The sequence below is a fragment of the Zonotrichia leucophrys genome, chromosome 5 (genome assembly GCF_028769735.1).
Source record: "Zonotrichia leucophrys gambelii isolate GWCS_2022_RI chromosome 5, RI_Zleu_2.0, whole genome shotgun sequence".
Lineage (NCBI taxonomy): Eukaryota > Metazoa > Chordata > Aves > Passeriformes > Passerellidae > Zonotrichia > Zonotrichia leucophrys.
In genome coordinates, this window is record NC_088175.1 from 19,117,940 (window position 1) to 19,143,061 (window position 25,122).

At 38.2% G+C, this 25,122-nt stretch overlaps 1 protein-coding gene across 7 annotated transcripts in view; it reads right to left on the reverse strand.

Annotated features, from left to right (window-relative positions):
* Window positions 1-3,161: 3,161 nt before the first annotated feature.
* Window positions 3,162-25,122, reverse strand: part of MIPOL1 (mirror-image polydactyly 1) — a 186,286-nt gene continuing 164,325 nt past the window's right edge. For all 7 annotated transcript variants that reach the window (XM_064714569.1, XM_064714568.1, XM_064714571.1 and 4 more), the window contains one exon: window positions 3,162-8,690. In XM_064714569.1, coding sequence (XP_064570639.1) covers window positions 8,624-8,690 — 67 coding nt within the window. In that variant the 3' untranslated portion in view covers window positions 3,162-8,623. The remainder of the gene's footprint in view (window positions 8,691-25,122) is intronic.

A 25,122-nucleotide genomic window follows, 5' to 3' on the forward strand; every position in this document is an offset into this window, starting at 1 on the left:
CTGAGCTCTCTTTCCCTTTGCCCACTTGACCGGCACGTACAGCAACGCCCCTCCTGGCCACAGCTGGGCTGATCAATTCCCATCTGGCTGCCTTCCATGGGGACCTGTTCAATTAGGGAAAAACATAGTACAGGAGATGTCTGGGCCCAAGCAGTGAGGTGGTCTAAAGGCCCTAGTGAGGATGTCTGTCTTGGCAGTGCGTGTATGTGCACCAGGCAAGGAATCCTGCACCCGTGGGGAAGGGGGAATGTGAGCCTAGCCAGCAGAAGAGACACCCCTGCCTTCATGGTGCTGCTGCTACAGCTCAGTTACTGCACACAACACAGCTGTGCCCACGGGATGATATCCCTTGTGGGAACAGTCTGGCCCTAAGACCACACTAACCTTTCTGAGCTCCACTCCCCATGACAGATCCCCTAGAAATCCAATCATTTCCACTTGTATCTACAGACGCCCTGAAACTCCACAGGTTCCTCTTTGTCTCCAAGGAAGCCACTCTCCCTTCTGCACAGCTGAACATTGCTGCAATTCACAAAAGCAAAAACCCAAAGTAAATTAGGATGATACAATTCAGTTTTGTTGAGTCTCCAATATAGTCCATGGAAGACGTACACAGTTCCAGAGATTTTTCCAGATTTTTGGCACAGCAGCCAAATATTGCTTCCCCAAGCAGTCCAGCAGGGATACTATTTGTGTTAAGAACTACAAGATTCCAAAATTGGTTGCCAATATGACTTCATAACTTGTCTTAAAGCAACTACTGAATAAATAAATGACACCAAATGACCCTGCTAGAGACAGGTTTGTTGGTTTTATTCATACAGTGGCAACTGATTATCTTGGATAGCTGAGAATGAATGAATGAATTTACCTGAGAGCTGTAAATTAGCAAGGACTAGATCTTCCAGACATTCCTAGTGGTCATCAGCCTGGTCCACTGGAAAGGCTGCAGCCCCTCAAGCTGTTTGCCACTGCCTTCCTACACAGAGCTGCCCCACCTCTGGCCAGTCATGTAGCCAAAGCTCATTTGGGCACTTCTGCCAACTTAGGGACAAAATACTATTAAATTTTCTTTCAAATGTGTTCTGAGATTTACTGATGAAAACTGTGGAAGGGTTCAGATCCTACTAAATATAACTCAATATTTAGTATTTAAATACAACTTTTTTGTGTCCTGTTTATATTGAGGAAACCTTAGCAATAGGACAACAGAAGTAGAGGGGACACTGGCGATTTTCATACTGATTATCTACCGACCAAACCAGGTAAGTGTTAATTAGAAATGTTTTATTTGAAATTTAGAACCAAGGTAGCTTGTTCTATCAAACACAAATTTAGTGAAAAAATAAAAAAACCCCAAATTTCAAATAAGTTCCTAGCCTTTTGCTGACATACCAACTTTAACCTTATTGAGACATCTACTTTCAAATATTAAACAGCTGTGTCTTGCTTTGACTTCTGTGAAGTTTTAAAACTCCATATGTAAGCATAGAAAAGTATTTCTGCCACTCATTTTAACAAACTTTTCTCCTCTTCTAGGTCTGAAGCAGGGAAAGCTTCCGCAAATGCATATTTGGATTTCACCCAATTCTTTTTGGTGTTCTGCTCAAAATTTAATTATTATCTTGTACTTCAAACACTGGTAGATTGTTAGGGCAAGAGAAAATATTCTCTGTCTAAAGTAGAAGACACAAAGCCCTATTAATTTCATATACCCTATTAAAGTACCAAATGGGATGATTTTAGTGCTATGAGCATGTATTGACAAAGACCATACAACTTGTTATTTTATTTCTAGTGAGGAAATGAATAAACTTTTTGATTTTACTGAGACATATGTGAAATCTTGATTCTAAAGAGTACATCTAAATTGATAGCTGCATCCATTTAGACATACATCCACTCCAGTAGCCTCATTTCTCATAGACTGATTTTTGAGATGTTTAACTCCTTGACCATAATACCTGTGAAATAGGGGCACCACATCAGTGAGTCAAATAATCATGAACAAAGTCCTGTGGCTTCAGACAATAAATTAGAGTACCACCAAAATAGCTTTTCATTTTTGCATCTTAATGTTTTGACTTTCCTTATAGGTTTGTTACCGAAATAAATTCCGTTAATACTTATTAATGAACAAATAAAACTGTTTCCGTCCTTTGAATTCTTTGGGAAACCAATATATTTTTAAAGAGTGTGTGACATGTAGCGTGCATATCAATCATCACAAATTTATGTCATGTATCCTGCAAGGGCAATCCTAACCTTTTCTTTTCATGGCCACTGGGAACCAGTTGTGACCAATTCCATTGGTTCTATTTCTGTTTTGCCATATGGAAATGGATCTGCATCTATCATGTTCAGAAGCTGTTCCAGCCATGGTGAACTCTGTCAGCGTGGCACTGCACGGACCTTTGGGCCAAGGTCACCATGAGGGAACTGCCCAGCTGCCCCTGGTGAGGCTTCTCAGAAAGGAGAGTGACCCTCTGCAGCTGGCAGCTGCCTGGGCAGCACGCCAGAGCAGACACAGCTGTGACAAACACTGTGCTCAGCACTCCTGAGCAGGGACTGGCAGGTTTTGAACAGAATATGGTAATGTCAACGAATCAATTCTCAACATTTTACATTTCAGTACAAGTTTCAGGTTAAAACTTCCAAGAAAATAAAAGTGGTGTTCTTTTGGAGGCTGGTTTTTTCATGGGTTTTTTTTTTTTTTGTTGTTGTTTCATTTTGACTTTTTTCAGTTGGACTAAACATTGCCCTTGCTCCTCCCTTCTGACAAAGGAAGGAAAAGAAAACCAAGTCAAGGACTGCTTTTCCTTTTCCTCAAGCTGTTATATTTCATAGCTTTTCAGTCTATTTTCTTTATTGCCTGGCTTTGCACTCACCAGCAAAATTAGTACTTACTCATCACAGTATATAATAGGACTAAGAGAAAAGCACTGCAGGATTTGGTCCCACTATTACTGTGTTCCATTAATTTTACAATGAAGTCTTGGCTACCAACACAAAACCCTAAATTCTGAAAACACTTCTGGCTTTGTATTTCTGACATTTAGTTGAATAGAGTTACCAGGTACATGTTACCTTAAAATTGATTTTTAATGACAATATTTTATAATTAACAATAAAAAACCACAATCTGTACCCAACTTCTTTTGTAGACTATTTTAATAAAGGGATTATAAAATACAAAGGAGAGAGAGACAGGTAACCTGAGATGCAATTTTGGAATGCAAACTTTTAGTTCAAATGTGCAAGCTCAAACTTAACAAATGTTTAAAATATTTGAGTTTGTCAAATGGTGCCAAAATAAACCATGTCTTTTCTAAAGACTACATATTTAGCTAGGCACTGGCAATGTAAATCTTTCAACCATTTCAAGTATTTGTTTAAAAGCCTCCCAGAACACGTGGGCTCCCAACAAAACTGAAGAATGAAATGTTTAGAACACTGGAGCTCAACAGCTGACTTATAATCGACCTAATATGAGAACACTACTTTGTCTTCTTGAACTTGTGAATACATTTTATTTACCAATGCATGAGAAGAACAAACAGAGAAAGTCCAGTTGTGCAGACCTGATGTGAAACGTTACAGCGATAAGAGTCAGCCCATGAAAGGGAAACTGCCCAGCACTGATTTCATGTGCCTTGCATCTGATTCTTGCATGGGAGCAAAATCTTCAGCAGCAGAAGTTAAGAAGAAGAAAACTCAACAAAACCAACAGCCTAATTCTAATTGAAAGAACTAAAGGCACAGAGAAATCCTGACGTTTAGATGGTAAGTTCATTTGTGTACATGGATTAAAGATGTTATAACATCTGGTAAGACTATATATAAAGTCAGTTTTGTAAAATGCTCCTGATTTGGAATAAACAAATAAATAAACATGCATATGACAACATACTGACATCACCAAACTATTTCAACATGATAGCTTATTTATAAAAACAGTTTTAATATTCCTTAACATTAATGATTAACTAGTGAATTTTACTTTGCCATTAATGTATTTAAAGAGGAACAAAACAGAATTCAGCTATAGGACTCCACTAACAAGACTGAGCTGTCTTTAAACTTTTCAGTATCAGCAGTTTTCTCAACACAAGTACAGAAAGCCATGCCACCATTTTCAGCTGCGGGCTGCATGAAAAATAGTACTAAAATACTAAAGGTCCACAGTTCTTTTCTGTTAAAGTTGATTTGTCACAATATTGTTAATTAGTGAGGGCTTAGGGAAGGCTTACTAGGAATATAATTACAGTGCTGAAAAGCATTAATAATGCTCTTATCCCAAGCCAACATGATGCTATTTACATATTTTACCCTGGCATATACCAGAAATGGCTCCCAACGCATAACGTACTGCAGGATCATCAAGAGAAAGACACAAAATCTCACAGGGGAAGAATATTTCTGAATATCTCTGCTCTATTCAAGACAGCAGGGACCCTAATTTGACCAGTAATTACAGCTGTCACCATAAGATGCACCTATGGTGAGCCATCTTTTATCATGAACTGTTTTTCCATCAGGAGGGAAATGAATTGCTACTCCTGGTACATAATTGGATGCAATCTCATCTTTCTCACATATATTAGGATAGAAGTGACAATTGCATTTGTCTGTTGTATGGGAGCAGGCTTCTTTTCACTTTCAGAGCTCTGCACAGGCATCAATCAGTTCTCAATGAATAATCCATATGATAAGCCCATTAACCCATGTTGTCGTTATCACCTCTTCCTGCTGACCAGAGCAGATTTGCTGCCCTCATTACACTGAGAGGCTAAAGTTAGGCTGGGCTCAACAGGACCAGAAGTTCTGCTGAGGGCACTAAAGGCTGGGCCTCCGCTACCAGACCTATGTGATTTATGCTGCTCACTTCAGCAGGTGAAGAAGTGAAAGTGCTTTGACATTAACCACATAGATACTTTTGCAAACACCCTGGAGGAGCCCAGGAACCTCTTCAGAGACTGCATACCTTTAATGACAGTCACTAAGGAATTTGCCAAAGACCACACACCAGGCTGTTAGCAAGGAAGAGGGAGAACGCAACTGGTTTTGAATCTTTCTACTCTCAACATAGCAAATTTCCCATGGTTCTTTCCAAAGAATAAAAATATTTCCAGCTGAATTTTAAAAATCAACACATCTGATTTAATTACAAATAAAATACATTTATCCACACTTGCAATTTATGGCAAAACACCCTAACCTAAATTATCACTGAAATCCAGGCTGCTTGGTGCAAGACAAAAGACAGAGTCAGGAACTATTTTTTCACCTTGGGTATAATGTGTCAAAAGGAAAATTATGGAGCATAACTATAACTTAATTTTACTGAATCAAGTATTACCTGCAATCAGATGTATCTGACAACAAGCCTGCTAGATGGCTTTTGCATGGCCCATCCTACTTTCCCAAACAAAGCCAATGGACACAAGAGGCTGGAGGTCATACAGTCTGGCTGTAGGAAGCCTGCATTCACAAGATTATTCACTTGGACACAGAATTACTTGGGGAAAGGTGAGGAGCTTTTGACACTCCAAGGGAGAGGAGGAACTCAGCACATTCATGCATGGAGCACAAGCCCCGATTTAGTAAACTTGCATTTTCAAAGTAGCAAACAACTTCCTCATAAAAGCTGCCAAGCAGTAACTAATACTTTTACACTGAAAAATAAGTACTTCAAAGTGAAAATAAAGCAATGTTTAAGAAAAAACGTTTCATTCTCACAGTGAAGGAAAAGGTACCTTATTGCCTTACAGGGATCTTTGTCCCAGAGGCCATGTTTAACTTAACTAAGAAATCACCTCTTAGAGGGGGCTAATTTGGAGATGGCAGTATTTCATACCATCATATTCAGCTTGGAGATACTGCTGATACTTTGCTACTGTGAGTATTAAAGAGGAGCTGTGAGAAGAGATGGAATAAGAGCTCATGGTCAGTAGGGAATGCTAAAACAACTGGTGACATTCAGTACCCATAAATCCTGGGTTATTCAGAAAACAGTTCTGTCTTCATACAGGCTGCAATGAACATTACAACTGAGGAAGGAGATCTAGAGTAGTCATTTTGCTACAACCAAATAAATAATTTTGTCATAAAGCAATCCAATGCTAAAAATGGTTACAAACAGCACAGAGATAAAACAGACAACATCATTGTGACAACCATTAAAGTCACATTTTGTCTATATCTTGAACACTAGGCACAAAACATGTAGAATCTTGGTAAAAACACTGCAGAGCTGGAAAAAAACCAGATTAGTATGACAAGGCCAATTAAAAACATGGGACAGATCCTTTAAATGAGACTAGGGATTCTCTCTGGAAAAGAGAGAGTGGGGGAAATTATGCCAAATATGTAAAATCACATGGGACATGGAAATATGAACAGGGAATGGTTCCTCACCATTTCTCACATACAAAAACTAGGTGACAGCAAATGAACAGAGCTAGTTCATAAGAGAAAGGGGAAGTATATTTTCACTCAATGCATCATTAACTGCATAAGACCTTGTGAGAGGAACAAGCAGATACAAACAATTTTAATGGATTAAAAAACAGGTCATGAAAAAATGCTGCTAAATACAAAGACACCATCTCTGGCTTAGAAAGCCTTTAACTAACAAACTGCTGGGACGCCAGCTGGGAGAGTGGCTGCTAGGGCTGGCCTGACTTTTTACCCTTTCCTAGGCATCTTCTATTTGTTATTGCCAAAGGCAGTCCTTGGGCTTTGGTCTAGCACGGCATGGTAGTCCTTACATTTTTGTCTTTATTTCTTCCTCACTACCTCCTTACAGCAGAAATGGTTCAATAGCACTGACTGCTCAGGAGATCTTGCCATCCACTTTGTGCACAAAGCTCAGTGAGGACAGTAGGACTAAGAGCTGTTGAGTCATCCAAAGAGCTGAACACAGCACACGGGAGACAGTGAAGGGGCTGGAATCTGGGGGGTGGCAATCCTCTGGTTTGCAAGAATTAAAATTTCTTCCCACTGAACAGGTGTGGGGGAGAGGCTCCAGACTCACTGGCTATCTTAGGATTGACCAAAGGTCAAAAAGGAGCACTTCAGAAGTTTCTAGAAGTGACTTGGGTAAACGTGGCTTGGAGGGATGCTACTTATCTCCCTGCAAGAGGTTAGGTTTGGTCAACTGAAACTAGGAGGGGCTCAGGTCTGCAGTTGAAGAAGGTTTAACATTTAAGTGTTTGAAAGAAAACAACAGACATTAAAATGTTTCTCTCTACACCTACACCTAAAATTAAAATTTTATTTTCTCCAGATAGACTGCACCATCACAATGTCTGAACAAGCAAGCATTAAGAAGTAAAACCGTGTAACAACATTAAACACAAAGCAAAGCAGACAAGTGTAAGCCTCAGGAGCTACATCCACCTTGCCTGAGTTGGCTGCTCCTGAGGAGACACTAAAGCCCAGCTGGCTGCTGAGATTCTCTGTTGCATTTGGGGTTCTCAGAGATTACAGCTGCTTTCTTGAGCAGGATTATAAGAGTACTGGCCTGACTGTTCACAATGGGAGATGGCTGGGTCACTAACAAAACTCTAAGTTCAACTCCAATGTATCTTAGAGTTTATAATGTTAATGTACCCCAAATTTTCCTCCTCAGCCCTTGGTTTCTCCCCTCCCTGTAAGATTCTATGCTTCAGCCTTTTAGTCCTAGGGCACTTCATGAGTACAAAAAGCTGAGGATTGACAGTTTAGCCTCAAACCCAACCTGGATGATACTCCTGCACTGCAGGGCAATCAGAGTCTTGTAGGAATGGGATAAGAAGAGGCAAACACTGAAAAGGTGACTTTTTAATTTATAAGGTGTTTTCTGAAATCTGAGAGCTTTTCCCTCATTTAAAAGGACAGAGAAGTGACTAAAAACAATACACTGTCTGAGATACTGTACAATGTCACAAGGCTTTCATGTTGCATTTTTTTAAGCTGTACTTCCATTGAAACCTAAATGTAAATTTCTTTTTAATGTACACTGAAAATGCCATGTACTAGCAGAAGCTATTCAGCTGTTGTATAAAGGTACACATTTATCCTGCCCTTTGATGTAGCCACAGTTACTACCTGCAATTCAATGGGCTATGAGTAAGGAGGAAAAAATATCCACTATACCAGCCAGAGATATTTCTTGAATGTCAACCTACTTTATCAATTAATATATGTAACATACAAATACTGGACTATTTACAGCCTCAAAAATAAAATAAGGGATTTAAATTTTGAAACTGCTTTGCAGCATTTTGAACCTGAAGCCTGCAGTATTTAAAAATTCTATGCCTTGCAGCAGACTATAGTCTAACATGGAGAGGACAGAGTGTTAAAATAAGCATCTACATAATTTTTCACAATACAGTGTGCCACAATGCATTTGGTTGAAAACAAACACATGTTTGCAGTGAAACATTTTAACAAATCACAGAACTCAGCAGCAAAGTAGTTAAACATTTATGATTTGATTTTATCTCAGCTTGGAATGTCGCTGGAGTGTCCCACTTCTAACAACTGTTTGCTAAGTTAAGGCTTCAGTGTTTACACAGTGCTGAATGAAGCAGCCTGGTCACCAGATGTGAAAGCTTCCTTAGACTACAGCTTTCAATCAGATCACGGTCCTAATGGTCCCTGCTCCAATCTTCTTCCTCAGGACGTCCACCAGCCTTTCCAACCTGAGAGGGGGCAGGGGAGAGGGAGAGGAGAGAAAAAAAAAGGAAGCTAATGTTAGGAATGTTCTGGCTGAAAGAGACAGTGTTTGCACTGAACCAAGCTGTCCTGGTGGTGGTCACGCTCAGAAACAAAGCACTACTGTAAAAGACAGACATTAAGGGAAAATGCAGACAACTTGTGAAAAACTTTTTAACCTACAACCCAACCCATCTGCAGCCAGTGATATATATCAACTCACTTTTCCTTTGTAGTGCATGAAGTATCTGAGGTCCCTGTATGGCATTTATACAAAACCCTGTGCAGCAATCCTGTGGTACAATATACACTTTGGTGTAAGCAGGACAATTAATTTTTATACTTTAAAAAATATGAGCTGTCCATGCTCTTGTTAAATGCAGCACTTAACTATTTTTTCCCCTTAAATAATATCTTGCCTATTATCCAACAGATACTTTTGCTGTTCAGTTCATAAATTTATGCCTAAAAGCTGATATGTAAAAACTTCCTCAAAATACTCAACAAGCTAAGTTTATAAGGATGTGGATGATGATGATATTTTTAAGGTGGCCTGCATGATTCTTGTGTCAATACAACTACAGAAAAATTAACAGTCTAAGTAAGTAGGACAGAGAGCTGCCCAATCCTCTTAGATTTAAGGCACAGGCACTATAAACATGTTCAATCTCACTGGCTTAATTTGATCTTTCTTTTGTTAAAGTATGTAGACAAAGGCAAAGGACTAAATTTGTTCATCATTTTGTATCTACACACATTTATCTTCAGCATTCCAGAAATCATGTATTCAAACTATTTTTTCAATCTGTCTGTATTTTATGGTATCCTTCAATGAAAACTCTCCCACAAATAAACTATCTGTATAAAAGCAGACAGTGTGTAGCAGAGCACTTTCAGAGCCACGTCCAGAATATAATACACACAGCTTCCACAATGGATAAACAGAGCTGTAGGTTCAAATAGATGTATTCATTGTTACAAAGTTAACCATTTTTTTCTTATCTTGAAAGACAATTAAAAAAATATTATACAACATGAGAAATGCAGATAGGAAATAAAAATAACACAGCTTTATCAAAATTGCAAAATGCATTTTATCTCATGAATGCATTAGTAACTTCAGTGCACGTAAACTAGTCAACATGGATTAATTGCCACAAGTCATGACTAATGTGCTTGGTACGTATTGAAACACACTTGTTTTCCAGGAACCACCAAGCACGATGAAGCTACACCTTTCATTGTACTCACCAGGTGACTTAATTCCTGAAATGAGATTAAGAATTCACCACCCAAATGTAATCATCAGACAGCAGGAAAAGTATGTGGAAAGTTCAGCTCATTCTAGCTCTTACACAGGGTCTCTGAGGGAATGAATGCACAGGTAAAAAGCTGCTGCTTAGGTAGCAAATGCTAAAAAACTGCTCCTCTCCCTTCAGTTTTCCAATAGTCACTTCTCCTTCTTAACCAACTAGTGCATTTCCCCCTGGCTTTGTAAAATAACATCTACTGCACTTTGTCTTTGTAGAGGCAGCACCCAAACAGCCATATCTCAGTGCTGTCAGTCCATTCAGGTATAAAGTCGAGGATTTCACAAGTTATTTGCTTCTGTAAGTTTTCTCACACAGATACATCAATGTTTTCTGGATTTTAACTCAGTTACTGATCAGTCAGTTTTGTCAGCCTCTCTTATTGAGAAGTTTTCCAGTTAGATCTGCTGTCAGTCCATGTGCAATTTCAGAAAGCAATGGCAATTAGTTCTCTTTCACTAGCATGTGTATTCAGAAGCACAGCAGCTTTCTCAGACATTTTAACTCTTGCTGGAGGTCTCTTTCACACTAGCACCCTCTCTAATGTACTTCAGAGACATAAAAGCACTGGAGAAACATTTCAAACTGTTTGGACAAACAGAAGGCTTGGGTTGAAAATTGTTTTTCTGGGAGACAGCATAAAACCTGTAAAATCTGAGATCATGGCTTATTTAAATCACTGTTCAGTTAAAAAGAAATATTGTGTGGCTTATACAAGGCAGGGGGTGGGGGGGGGGAGAATGACTTCAGTAATTGAGGCTCCTTTTGGGGAAAAACAAGTTGGATGTCACAGCCAACACACTGTCCTACAACTGGGTTTAGATGTGCACCACTCTGTGACCAAGCACTGGCACTGCACACCACAGCAGAACAAGTCAGTGAAGAGCTGCCCATGTTTGAAGAGAAATACCACTGGGATGAAAGTAGCTGTCTTCTGTTTAACCTTGAAACTGTCAGGCTTCATTGAAAATAATGAGGCTTAACAATCATAGTTTCTGCTTTTCAAACGAATGATGACTGAAATCATCAAAATGAGGTATTCCTCCCCAAATACACACCATGCAGAGCTTATTTGCCTTTTGTTTCAGTCATATGTGAATTTTCAAATTTATTTATTCTTTATCAGGAGGAAAAAAAAGGTAGCAGTGAATTAAGATATTGTGCTTCAAAAGAGATTTAAGTAAAAACGTAAAAGAGAAATGGTAGCAGCTATTTATAAGATAAAATAACAGAGGGCAAAATTTACCCCTACACAGACACAAGACCCAATATACCACTGAAATCCCACTTAAGCCTACAAAATAATGCTATGTGCTGAATCAGTGGTTAATAACTCTTGATACAGGCCTCAGGGGGCTTTTTGGAATGATAATCCTGGACTCTTTGTTCACCAAAGGCCCAACTCTGTCATCCCAACTCACACCAAGCAACATTTTCTTTGTGAGTAATAAAAGGCAGCTAAAAAGGTTGTTTGTGCCAGTGAGGTGCTACCTGTGAGGGGTGAGGGTGGCAGAGCCAGCCCTTGTTGATAAGGCTTTGTGCCCAGCCCAGCGGGACACTGCAGGCACCTCCCTCTGGAGACTGAGCATTTTAATGTGGAAAACTGCAGTAATAGTTTTATACCTCAAGATCAAAGGTAATTTAACCAGAAGAATGGGAACTAGTCTCAGTGTTTGCAGGGTTTTATTCAAAATATGGAAGACATGAAAAAACCAACTTCTGTTACTTTGTGTAATTTCACCAAATTTTACTTAACTGAAAGCAGCACATTTTATTGTATTCTAAGACAAATTCTAACCAATTCCAACGTTCTAGTGAGATTTGCCTTTTTGCTTGTGAAGAGTCCTCATAGTATAAGCTAAATGTGCAACACTGCACTTTCTCCTGAGATGTAAGCAAGGACACTCGCTGAATTTGCATCTCATGAAGCAACTAAATAAGTAATTTACGAAGAAAGCATTTGAGTTCATATTTTAGATCAGACAGAAGAACGATAAGGTGGACAGGCCATTCTGTGGTAGTGCTGAAGGTCCAAATGTGCAAGGACAGACACACACCTTTTGGAATGCTTTACAAAGCCTCTTAAGGGCTCACTCCCCATTCTCACAGATTTCAATTTCTTCCTTAGAAATTTTTGAAAACCGCAGTAGATGACCTTCATTATTCCTTGGTTCTTCAAATACTTCTAGAAAATCTGTCCCTTAACAAATAAATTCTCTCAATAAATGCCTCATCAGCATTCTTTATACAATTATTTTATGCATGCATGCAAAGTGAGTACAAAAGGACATATAAAATACAGGAAAAATCTATGGATTCAGACAGATAGGCTCAACTTTGGTTTCATTCCTATTGATTTACATATATCCAAAAGTAAAAAGTAAAAATGTACAATGCTTTTCAAGATAGATGGAATTTGCATCGATGAAAAGCACAAAGATGATGCTAGAAACATTTTTTATCTACACTACATACTTCTGTAATGCTCCCAGGAAATGGAAAAAAGAAATAAAACACACAATTTAGGAAAAGGACATCCAATCCATCATTATTTTTAAGTTAGCAAAAGACACAATGTTAAGAGTCTTGAATTGCATTGGCTTAATGGTTTCTTCAAACAAATTTGGAATTAAGCAGTTGAATCTGTGTTCTGTACAGAAAGAAAAAGAATTCCATAAGGGGCTTGCTGCTATAATGTTACAGGTTTAATTATGTCCTTTTGAACATGTTGCTAAACTTTAAGAAGATCCTCATCCTTAGAGGAAAGAACAGGAACACCTGAATAGGATTATTACTAGGTGAGTCTTCCCCAAGACAAATTCTCAACCATTCTCAAATTTTCTTCCAGGTATTTCAAACTGTGTTCCCTTGTCACCTGTGCACACAGCTGTCAATGCCTGGGTGGAGAGTATGTTGTTATGTGGAGTGTTCTTACACAGATCCTGAATTGCTTGACAATCAGCTCTGACTTTTAGCAAAGCTTTACTCCTGTGAGTAAAAACGATTTTGGTTTTCGACTTGGTCTCCATAAAGCAGACTTAAAAATCCTAACTGACAGAGAAGTTTGCTCTGGGAGCTCAGAAGCTGAACAGACTGGTGCAAGAATGTTCCCCACTACTCTCTACTGCCCACTCCTGTGCACATTTTTGCCTTGCTTCCCTCTTTCACACATTCTGCTGAAGAAGTCTAACTCTAACCTGTGGCTTGGGATCAGGAAAAACTCTGCAACTGCATAAATCCACACGGGTTGGTACATCCTTCCACACTGCTCCACCTTTGGCCAAAGGAACTCACCCCAAAGACAACAGTGGCCTTTACTCCCAAGTTCTGAATATGACAGCTATACAGTCATGGAATGACCTTCCTGGGAATCATGCCCCAGGAAGAGATAAAATGGACACCCAACTGACAGAAAAGGGCACCCTTCAAGTAGCCCATGTCCTAATCTGCAAAGCAATATAGAGACTAGCCAAAAACAATGGTTTCTACCTGCAAATGGAGGAGTTAAGTGATAAAAACAAAATCATCCTGGATTTTGAAATGCTACATAAAGGCTTATAAACCTGAGCTATAGCCCTTGGTTATCTTTCCAGTAGATAAGATTAGGCTCAGGCTATGAAGATGGCCTTACTTGCATGATTTCTGGCTTCCTGTGGAATGTGTTTTGCTGACACTAATTCCCTTTAGAAACCAAGCTTTTGAAAATATATTACATAAATAAAATGCATTGGACAAAAACACTGCAAGCAGTTTAGCAGTAGAGTTCAGTTAATGGTTGTTTGGTGAGTGTTCATACAAACAAATTCACTTAATTTCATTTAGAATAAAATTCCTTTTTCCCTCCTTTCCTTCAGCTTTCCTCTCGGATAAACTTCATAAACTTCTAAATGGCATACTTGTTTTCAGGCATTTTCTGTCAATTCAAGGAAACAAATGACAAAGAGAAGAGAGGCTGCTGTGATACTGGTCTTGCCCAGAAAGCAGTCACTTGGATAGGATCATTTACTCAGGAGGCTGGAGCAAACTGGTTCAGCTCTATTATCTGCACAAGGGAACTGGACCCCAGCTGCTTCCCTCTCAAGGGAATAGCACTGCACTAACACTGGGTGTTGGGGTGGCTTGCTCTCAGTTTCAAAATTTTAGGCTGCTTTGAATAAAGTCCTTAAATATTCAATGTTTTGAAGCCTGGTGTCAAGGATATGACCTTGCAGTGCATGACCTATCTACCATGTTACACAGCCATCACCCTCTTACTCCTGGCTGATTCAGCTAATTTTTAATTACCCTTATTCCTCAATTCAGGTATTATTTTTGCTACCTCAAAAGCCTACCTTTTTAACAATAGCTTTTTATCTTCTCAGTAAAAATCACTGCCCATTGAATTTAATGGTCTGTAACAATTCTTTCATAAACCATCATAGTGATAAAGACTACATGTGGCTCCAGTCACAGCTGCCTTCCTCTTCTTAACCAAGTTCCCTCTGCATTTTTTGGATCAGAGTCTGGGTGTCTTTCTAAACGCCAGAGTTCAGCCATGGTTTTGAACCTGATGCTGAGCACAATTTAGTGCCCTCTGTCAGACAAGTGTCTGGACTGACTGGTATTAATGGTCCTTCCTGGTCTTAAAACACACATCTCAGAGACTGATTTCACAGCATCAATGAGCTCTAAACCATGGTAGACCACAGTGTTGAATCAAATCACTACAGGCACCGCTGCCAATTCCTGCCTGCCCAACACTGTTTGTAATGTCACTCCAAAAAGTATGTTCCATTAAATGTACTGGCCTTAAATTTGGCAGGGCAAATCAGTCTGCCCCTGAAAAGCACTGTCACCAAACAAGCATTCCTATTAAATCCCTTTCAGCATCTTCTCAACCCAAAAGAGTAATTCCGTATATGATTAAACTTAGAAGCAAATACAGCCAGTTGGGCACTTGACAGCAGACATATTTTAAAATAAGCCTGGCTTACACAGGCCTTGGCTAAAATATTAAGCCTTTATCTGTGGTCCACAATAACTAATCTTGTCAAACTGTTTGCCCTCCACCTTCTGTTTGGAAGATTATGAGCTAGCTCACCATTACTATTCACCTTGTGCCATCACTAGCAGCAGGAAAACTGAGCAGTAAACACAGTTGGTCTGTTTTGACAGCATTTCACCCTACTTTGCATTGATGTAGATTGCCACACACTACAGGATAATACAAAATCAGCTTCTATGCTGGATGTAATGCCACATTGTGAAAGGTATCACTCCCTTACTTTCAATGCTTGCTCAGGACAGCATACACTGACTGCCAAAAAAAATGAGCTTCTGAGAAAGAAAAATAAACCCTGAAACAACTATGCTGTATTTCAGTACATCAAAATCTACAACATATCATAGAGACCAGGCTCTTATTATTGGATGGACCATTCACATCTGAGCATGTGCCTGATATTGGAGATCAAAAATGAACAATAGCTGAAATAGAGGTTATATTGGCATATTTAAAGTCAAATGATACACATCAGATTATTTAAACAGATCTTCAAATTTCCCTTATCACTCCAGCTTGAATCCAACACTTTATTATGCCAATTTTATGCAAAGCTTATATTTGGGCCAGAAAAACCTTTTATATACCTTCTTAATAAACTTGAATTACTTTTAGCACTGACAAGTACTGTTTCCCCACATTGGATGTCACAGATTTTCTCTTTTCTTAGGAGAAATCTTGACATGGGAACCTACTCCTTACAGTGTACTCCTTATATTTCCATGAAGTTTGTGCTGACATGAATAGGCAAGGGTCTCCTGGATTTTCTTGTCAAATACCTCCTGGCAGTCTGTGTCGCCTGCTTATGGAAAACTAGCAATTTTACCTTATGGTAATATGTCTTCCCCACAGAAAGTATTCTGTCATAGTATTTATTCATTCAAACAATAAATAATGAAAAATGAATAATTAATGAAATATTAATTCCTGAAAACTCCTGATGAACACTAGTCCTGCCCCTTGGTAATGATGTTTGATATCATTAGAGTGCCATGAATCAGGCAATATTATTGTGTCTCTGAACTGTTCCTCACATTCTTGGGAGCAATACTGTCTCAGATCTGGGTTCTTTATATCTACAAACATAATAATAATAAAAAAGTATCCCACTGAATTAGAGACTAAAATTGCTGAATACAGAGCCTTTTTCTCTAGACTTCTCAATTTGGGCTTTGAACTGTGTCTGGCAACAGCTTGTCAGCTTCCTTATACTATATTCCACAGAAATGTATTCAGGAGATGAATAAAGGACCTCCTTTATCAAGGATTTTGGTTTGTTCTAAATCCATCTTCAGGAAAATTTAAAAGCAATGTCAAGAATTTATTATCGAAAACAAACCATTTCAAATTTGCTTAAAATGAACAGTTAGGATTTATTTACAGATCTGCAGAGAATGGCCTTACTAAGAGACTCTAGAAGTTGAAAGTACCAGTCTGAAGCTACCACATTACACCTTTCTGCATGTTAGACTTGTAAAGTCAAGTCTGAACCTCTCAGTTGCCTATTCCAATCAAGTCTCACTTCTTTCAGACGCCTTCTGGTCAAGTCCTGTTTACAATGAGTTTGCACAATTGCAAATACTGATGTGCTATGATGTTGGTTTTGGCTGGGGTAGAGACAATTTTCTTCTGGCTGGTATGGGGCTGTGTTCTGGATTTGTGCTGAACACAGAGCTGATAATAGAGAGATGTAGGTTTTACATAGGTTTGTTGTAATTTATCACTGATGTGATATTGCCCATGCTGGAATGATGCCCACCACAGCACTTAGAGATTGAGTAGCAGTGGTAACAAGGATGGACATAAGAGGAAAGAATTTTACTAAGCTCTTACTAGTTGTAAGTCCTTCATAATGGGCTCAGACAGGCAGGTAAACTCTCTACCCCTCTGGTGGTTTCAGGACAACTCACACTTGGTCATACTTCTGCAAAGTATTTCCAGAAAAAAGGGCAGTCTTCCATCAAAAACTAACAAAAAATCCACGGACAAAACATCCTCTCTTCCTCCTAATGTTTCCCTTGGTGGCAATTCTGCCTGGTGATGACATGAGTGGGACTGATTGTAGGAGAAAAGCCTTTTAATTTCTGTTGACGAAAGCATAAAATTTTGGCATACATAAAGAGTAACAAAATTCTTCAAAAGCATGGAGTAAAATCTACAAAATGTCTTTTGTGTTGAGTGCATGACTTAGATATCCCTTTTATCTGATGCGCATGTTATATCCCTTAAATAATTTATGATCATTTTATCAAGGATTGAAATAGAAATGATAGAAATACATATATCATGAGGCACAAAGTAAATTGCTAAATAAAATAATTTTATTGTACACATTTCAATACCTGCACAATACACAATATCTGCAATGTCTTTCATTCAAAGGCTGAATTCTGTTACTTTCTATGGCAAGAATTCCATGATCTGAAGCTAAGATGGTAAAATTTGGTCCTAAAGATTTACGCCTTCCAAGAGCTCAGTGTTTGGATCTGTGTCCTTATATCCACATCACAGCATAAATGTAGAACAGGAAAGTTGAGCAACTTGCCAACAAAACAACAGTGGGGATTATGGGGTTATAGCTATTGTTACCTCCCATAAACGCAGTTGATGCTGCCCTTCTACAAAACCTTGTTTAAAAAAAACAACTCTATGGAAAAATCTGACTATTAATTAATGGCTCAGTAGTAGTTCAGAAACACAAATTGTTATTTTTTTCTCAGATAACTAGCCCCTGGTTTAGTAAAGGTATACTTAATTTCAAGCAGCGGGGAAATTTAAATGATTTCAAGTTTCCTTAAAATAAAATACTTTTTTGGCCTAGTCAGTTATTTCTTTTTGTTGTTGTAAAGAACTGTCCCAGCAATTCTCTAAAAGGTTATACGTAATTCAGAAGCTTCAGAAAGTCTGGGCTTTCTTTTTGAGCTTCTGCATATACATTTACAGTATTCAATCTTTCGCATATGTTAAGAAACAGTATGAGTATTAACAGAAAGAACCGCAAATTTATTTTTATTCCTTCAGCCAAGCCACAAATAAATGACTCTTGCAAACAAACCAAATACTATTTAGTAACGGCAATGTAAATGCCATGGACTTATTTTATTTGGATATAAAATATTAAATTAAATGAGTATTTGCTGTGACACTCTTTTTATAATCTTGAAAAAAAAAAAAGCAAGTCTGAGAAAAAGTTTTCTTGCTATTCTTCCAGGAGCACTTAATCTGCTGTTCAAAGTTATTTAATAATTTGTCATAGAATAGTTAACTATAAGTTTACAAATACTGTGTCAGCGTGCTTCTTCCTATTGGGCAAACAACTTCAAAATCTAATTTGTTTGTGTTATTGGTCTTACTAAATATTAGTCTTTGCAAGTCTGGTTTACACCACTGAAGTTAACTATGCCAACATTCTGATTTTGTTCTGAAGTATTCCACAACAAGCTGATATTATACAATACAAGCCCAAGAGCTAGCTGATCCAGTTTACTGAGTGTATACTTAGTGTATTTTGCTACTGATAAATCAATAAAACCATGTTGTAATCTACAAACTTCCATCTCTCTGAAGCAGCTATAAGTAAACTGTAAATGAACACACAGGTCAAAACTGGGATGCTGTGATTATGTTGACTCTGAAAACATTTGACTTTCATAGAATACATTTTAGTGTTTGAGAGAATGAAGTTTCAGCACTGCTTTTATTTTCGTGAAAGGCTGAGATGATAAATATTCAAATGACAATAAATATTTGTGTTTATATTGTAACTACCCATACTTTAACAAAACAATGTCTGCACTGCAATCCACAATGTACAGAGGTTAAGTAAAAGTAAACCATAGCTACAAAAAGAAAATAAATACTTGACTTTGCCTGTATGTGCAGTTTTGCATTCTTCATCCATGTGAAACTCCCTGCAGCCAATGGTATCTTGGCTGTGCAAGGAATGGACAAAAGGCATACCTGTCATTTCCTTTGATTGGGACTTTTTGTCTTCATCTGTTAAGTGCACCACTGAGCCTAATACTGGCACTGATCATAAACTGTCAGATGCTACAGGCCTCACTATAACTTATGAGACCCAAAATACCTGGGAGAAGGATATCCTATAATCTGCTCTGGCAATATCACACATTTTATTTGTATGAGGCTTTCAGTAGTGATACCACACCTTGCTCTATTAAGCACATTCCCTAACTTTTAGTGTCTTGCTCCAGGCTGTTCAGAAGTCCTCAAGCTACCTCTTCTAAAATTAAGGCCACGAGTTTCTTTGAAGGTGATAAAGACAACAGCAGCGCTACCAGTTCTCCTTTTCAAGACAAACGTAAAAAATAATACTTCCAGTTAGAGCATTCAGCCAAACTAAGGAAAACCTGATTTTAACCCACACCTGCCACTTTTAGGGGAACAGTACACACCAGGGTTGAAGACACTTCTATGTTTTTCTTTCTGAAGCTGTGAATTTCTACAGAAGAAACATATGAAATGCTATTAGACCTGGAGGTGTGATTCTGTGGGAGGCAATCAAGGGTGCCCACCTGGAAAATGGGAGCTGGAAGTTCTGATACTGGTTTTGTATTTATGTTCAAGAGGCATTAAATTAAACCGAGAAAAAGCTCTAAAGGTGTCAGAAACAGGTCTTGTTTCTCAGAGGTGAGTAGACTATTTGCTCCTCTCTGATCCAAGCAGCCTGCATCAATTTCTGCTACATGCACTGCTTCGAAGCAAGGAACAGGGAGCATCCAGAGCAGACCTGTGTGGCTGAAATGCCTCTCCGAGGTGCAGGATATCTGAATCTCCACAGATGGAGGAGAAAACAGATCCATTCTGCCACACCCTGGAGGAGAATCCCTGCTCCCAGACAACTACTTAGAAAATGAAGGGTGGGATGGGGGCAGATGCCAAGGACACTTTTGAAAGAAATGTCTGAGGGCACACTGCTCTGCATGGATCTCTGAAACCAGCATGCCTCACTCTGTCTCAGCATGTGCTTCTCCATTTGGGTCTCCAGAAAAACCAGGCAGAAAAGACAAAAAGTCAATTGTTTTATAATTTTTTTCAGTTAGAAGTTTTCTGCTTATGCTTATCCAAGTCCTTCTATCCCAAGTGCTTATCCAAAGTGATTCTTGGGCAGAGAAGTTAACAGTATTAGTGATAGTGAGTTATTAGGCACTCCCTCCATCACAGCCTGCAAATTTTTAGCAACATGAAGTGCCCAATTAAAAAACTGGTGTAATTCAATAAAGATAATATAATCCAATAAGGAAAATACATTTCATTCCAGCTTTCCAAAAGTTACATATTTCCCTTTGTACAGTATGAACAATATGTTAGCCTTACCAAGGGAAAAATGATCTGCCTAGTGATACAGAAATGTGTAACGACAGCAGTCCAGAGAATATGCCAACGATGACTGAATTTGTTCAGCTCACCTTAGATTTGAATATTAGTTCAATATTTTATTTCCTTCAGACCTGGAAAATTGATTTCTGTCTATATGTTGAATTTCTCTGAGGCTGCACATAACCCCATTGGCTTACTCAATTTTTTTTTTATTACAACAAACAGGTATCTCTACAAGACTGTTTAATTCATCATTTCACCATGCATATTAGTGTAGTTCGAGGGGAATTTTTCTGAGAGGAATCACTGGTGTTAGTGCAGAATTCCAAGTGTTCTAAAAAATCCTGACCCTGCTATGTATTGCTTTCAGTTATATCAAGCATGACTTTTTTCACACATTTCAATTAGTCTTATTTCCTCACTGACTAAAGTAGACTACTCCAGCCTATTGCCCCTAAATCTGGTTCATTCACACAGCCTCTAATTGCTACTCTATGGTAATAATTTCGTATGTGATATGAGTTACAGCTACTAGATTTTGTGTTTTGAACTTTCTCAGGTTCCTATTCGTGTCTGGTATGCCAAAAAAATTTGCATCAGCTCTGCAGAATTCTTCAGAGTATGTGGTAGTTTTGCGTGTCTGGGAATCTTCCATCTGGCTAGTGTGGGTTTCCTAAACACCATAAAACCCTGCCTGTGGAGATTGTGTATCTCTTATGGGCCCCATGGAGCTTTTAATCTGCTTTTAATCATTGTATGAGACAGCCAATACATCAGTCCTCATCAAGGAGTTTTTTCCATTTTGAATCCCATTTAATAAGTTTTGATCCAATCTGAAAACCAGAACCTTTGCTAATTTTGCATTGGTATCTTAAAGTGCTACAAAAGTCATCTTTCTTTGCTTTCCATTTCCTTCCATACAAACTCTGATATCCATTGACTTCTGTGGATTGCTATAGCAAGTATAAGATTCTTAGCACCTTGCCCTCACTCACTTGTCTTTTGAATGTACCCACCAGCATCTGTTTCTCAGCAAACTACAGGTCATACCCTTAACTGGGACAAATGAATGCAACTTAGTGTGACAGAGCAAAGTCAATTTGCTGTAACTAAGAAACTAGCTCTGTATCTACATTCTTCAACAAGACACCAGGACTTACTTTACATTTCAAAACCAGCACCACTTAAATTATTCTCCATATGATATTAAAAGATTACCAACTATTCAAACTCAGCAGAATTTCACAGCAGCAGGCAGCTCAGTAGTTATCATTAAAAGGAAAATCACTTTTGGCATGTGCTAAATTATTTACTGACACAAGTGAGCGAAACTATTAGTATCTATGAAATTGTACTCCTAGCCTCCAGTATTTAATGTTTTGATCTGACATGCACCAGCGTATAATTTTGTAAGTAAAAAACCAGCAAAAAAAGCAATTTAGTTTTAATAGAAAAGTCTCAACATCTAAATATAACATCTTAATAAAGAAAGAGATTAAATCATATTTATTGTTTTGAAAGAAACAGCTCTCTCAAATTTAAAATAAAGCCAACTGAATTCTCTAAGACTTGGTGGTTCCTCCAAAACAAACAGCTTTAAGTCCCAGTGAATGTACAACTTGTTTCTTTTGTGAAGTGCTTCTGCCTGCAATTTCTAATTAACTAGCTCCATTCTTTCCTACAACAAGTAGCTCAACGCATACAAGCTACAATGTATACTTCAGCTAAATATATGTAGGTATGATTTTAAAAGGAGATAACTAGTTAACAACATTTGCATGTTGCAGAGGCTCAATTAGTATAATAATTCTTGCTTTTAGCCTGTTCCCTGCATAGCTGCCCCATACTGAATAAAATCTGCACACTAAAGACATGTTTGCAGTTAAAAATCTCCAGAGACTTTAGACCCATACATAAAGATACTTATTTCACTCTTTTCTGAGACACTGACCTGTATCCTCATTTAAAAATGAACACCACATCTTTATGTTATTAAATCTTTGTTTTGATCTATTAGTATTCACCAAAGTGCCATTTTATACAACCCCACACTGAATAGGCAAGGCTGGAGGTAACCATCTGCAGCTTTAGAGTCAGTATTTGAATTGATGAAAAGAGCTTTGTGTTTTCATTGCCAAGTTTGATTCTTCCAGTCATTAGACATTCCCCTCAGATCGCATCAATGAAGTGAACTCCCTTACACCCATGTGTTAAATTCTCTTCTCCTCATGGTTTCCTTTGCCAGCTATACTCAAGAAAGACTACTGGGTCTTAGCCACATTCTTCTCACAGCTGTGTTAAAAAAGAGCATCAGAGCTTCTTCCCAAAATCCATATGTGTATGTGGTCAGTCCCCTGTTGCAGGGTCACCTCACATTGTGGTGTGATTATTCAAATATTCATCTCTGTTCTTCAACTGCACTGCTCTGATCATTCTGGGAAAGATTAGACCCTCCAGCCAGCACTGAAGAACGTGTTGGACATTGATGTGAAATACACACAGCTCCCGTACTCAGAAGGCAGATTAGTTTTACTTGCAGAAGAGGGGGACACTAACTACTTAATAAATGCTTGTTTCTTATTTCTTTACATTTTTTGTATTGTTTTCATCCATGTCAACTGTTTGTTTTTGTTGTTGCATAGATCAACTTATATATCAGCATCACCTAAGAAAACAAGTGAACAAGTACAAAAGCAGAGAAAGCATTTTCAAAAAGGCTGGAGGGAAATTCAGGACTACACAAATAAAGGATGTATTCCAGTCACAATGAAATTTAGGTGGTCAAAAAAACCCCAGACCCTAGGGGTAAAGCAATGTAATTAAGGATAGAATTTAATTCAGAAGACCACTTAATTTTCTTATGTATTAAATCAACTAAAAATTTTTATCCAAAGCTGTAATACTCCCGAATTCCTCTTTAAAAGAAAGAAAAAGAAAATTGAAAAGGTCTCTAATAAACAGTTAAGGACAAATGAAGCAATGACTTCTGGTTTAGATCACTTTTATATTAACTTTATTCATAGTCAGAACTACCTTGACAAAGTACACAAGCAGGATCCTACTCACCATTTATGCTTATTTTCATACCTGTATATTTTAATACTGCACTGCTACTTTGTGGATTATTAGTGTTTATTTTTAGAGGATTATATAGAAATTCTACCCACTCACCCTCCTCTGCCACTTCACGCAGCGGCACGACTATGCAAGTGTAGCTGTGCTCACATGCAGAGCTGTGCTTTACTGAGCTAGAATCATTAAATTATGAGAAAAAAATAGAAGCCCCCAAAAGACAAATTGCATTAAAATTCACTCCAGCTGCAAAGCTGTTGCAGAAAAATAGAACATTTCCTGGAAAAACATCAAAAGTGGCCTCAACCTTTCCTGATAATTGGCTAATATTGATTTGGTATTACATTATAACCTGCTCTGATCTCACTGACATCAGCAACCACTCCACAATCCCAGAGGTTCCAGCCGGAAGGACATTTTTAAAATGCCTTGTTCCTCTGTTGGCAGAGTATTAATTAATTCACAGGCTCTCCGAGCCACCCTCTCCAGGTCAGCCCCATTTCCCTGCTGGGAGTGCACCAGCTGGCTCCTGGCTTCTCAAGCAGGACAAACTTGCAGGGGCCGGTGGTACTACACCAACATTCCTGGTGAATTCTGTGCTCCTGTCCTAATTCTTTGTAACCACAAAAGAGAAACATTAATTAAATATAGAAAATCATAGTCAGAGACATTCCAGAGTACTGATTAAAAATATTACTGTGCAGATCATAATAGTAAATTGAATAAATATGTATTGTTTTGTGTGTACATACATGTATTTATTTACATAGACCCCAGTTAGAATATGTACTTGCTTTATAAAGTATAGTGCTCCCTTAAAAGTCTAAGCGTATCTTGATAGTGTCTCAAAATCAAAAGACATTCAAGTAAATGCAGCTAAATCTATGTGGCCACCCTCTGAGCATCAATGTTTCTTGTTTTACACCAGCACCCCTGTTAGGACGATGAATCATCTTCAGAGGCAAGAGCAGACAGTCTCGATTTATATCTCACACTGCAGCTAGCCAACATGAGATGCTCACCCTACTTCAGTATAAACAGATGTTTACTACACCCAAGTTGACTATAAGTAGATACTAAAACATCTCACTTCTGGTTCACATCCCCCTGCTGTTTTGTGTGGGATAGGATCAAGAAATTTTTTAGATGCTTTTTGTCCTGATGGAAAGCACAGGACCATTATTCTGACTCAGGTCTCACCTCTAGAAAGCAGCAACTACTTGTGGGTACACAAATGGCTGACATGATGCAAATGCTGTGAAGAATTACAACTCTCTTTTAAGCTCTGTATATCATGGTGAATGCAAACATTGAAGTTTTAAAGAATATTAAAAAATTCTTTACTGTTGCCAGAGAACAGATTAGCAAAGACAGCATAAAACCAGTAAACTACATTGTATGAAGATACAAAGTATATATTTTCTCAACATTCTTCATTACAGTAATGTTCTTTCTTAATGAAGGTCATAATTATTTCACTATTCTGATTTTCAACTGTTGCTATTTTACTGAATAATATTGAGAAACTATGCAGCCGACAAAACTACTTCCTTCATATGTCAGAATTCAATTTTAGCTGAGCATTTAAAATAGTCAAGAAACCAGATTATTTTATAACGGTCTTTAGTCTATGAATTTTAGTGACACATTTTAAAC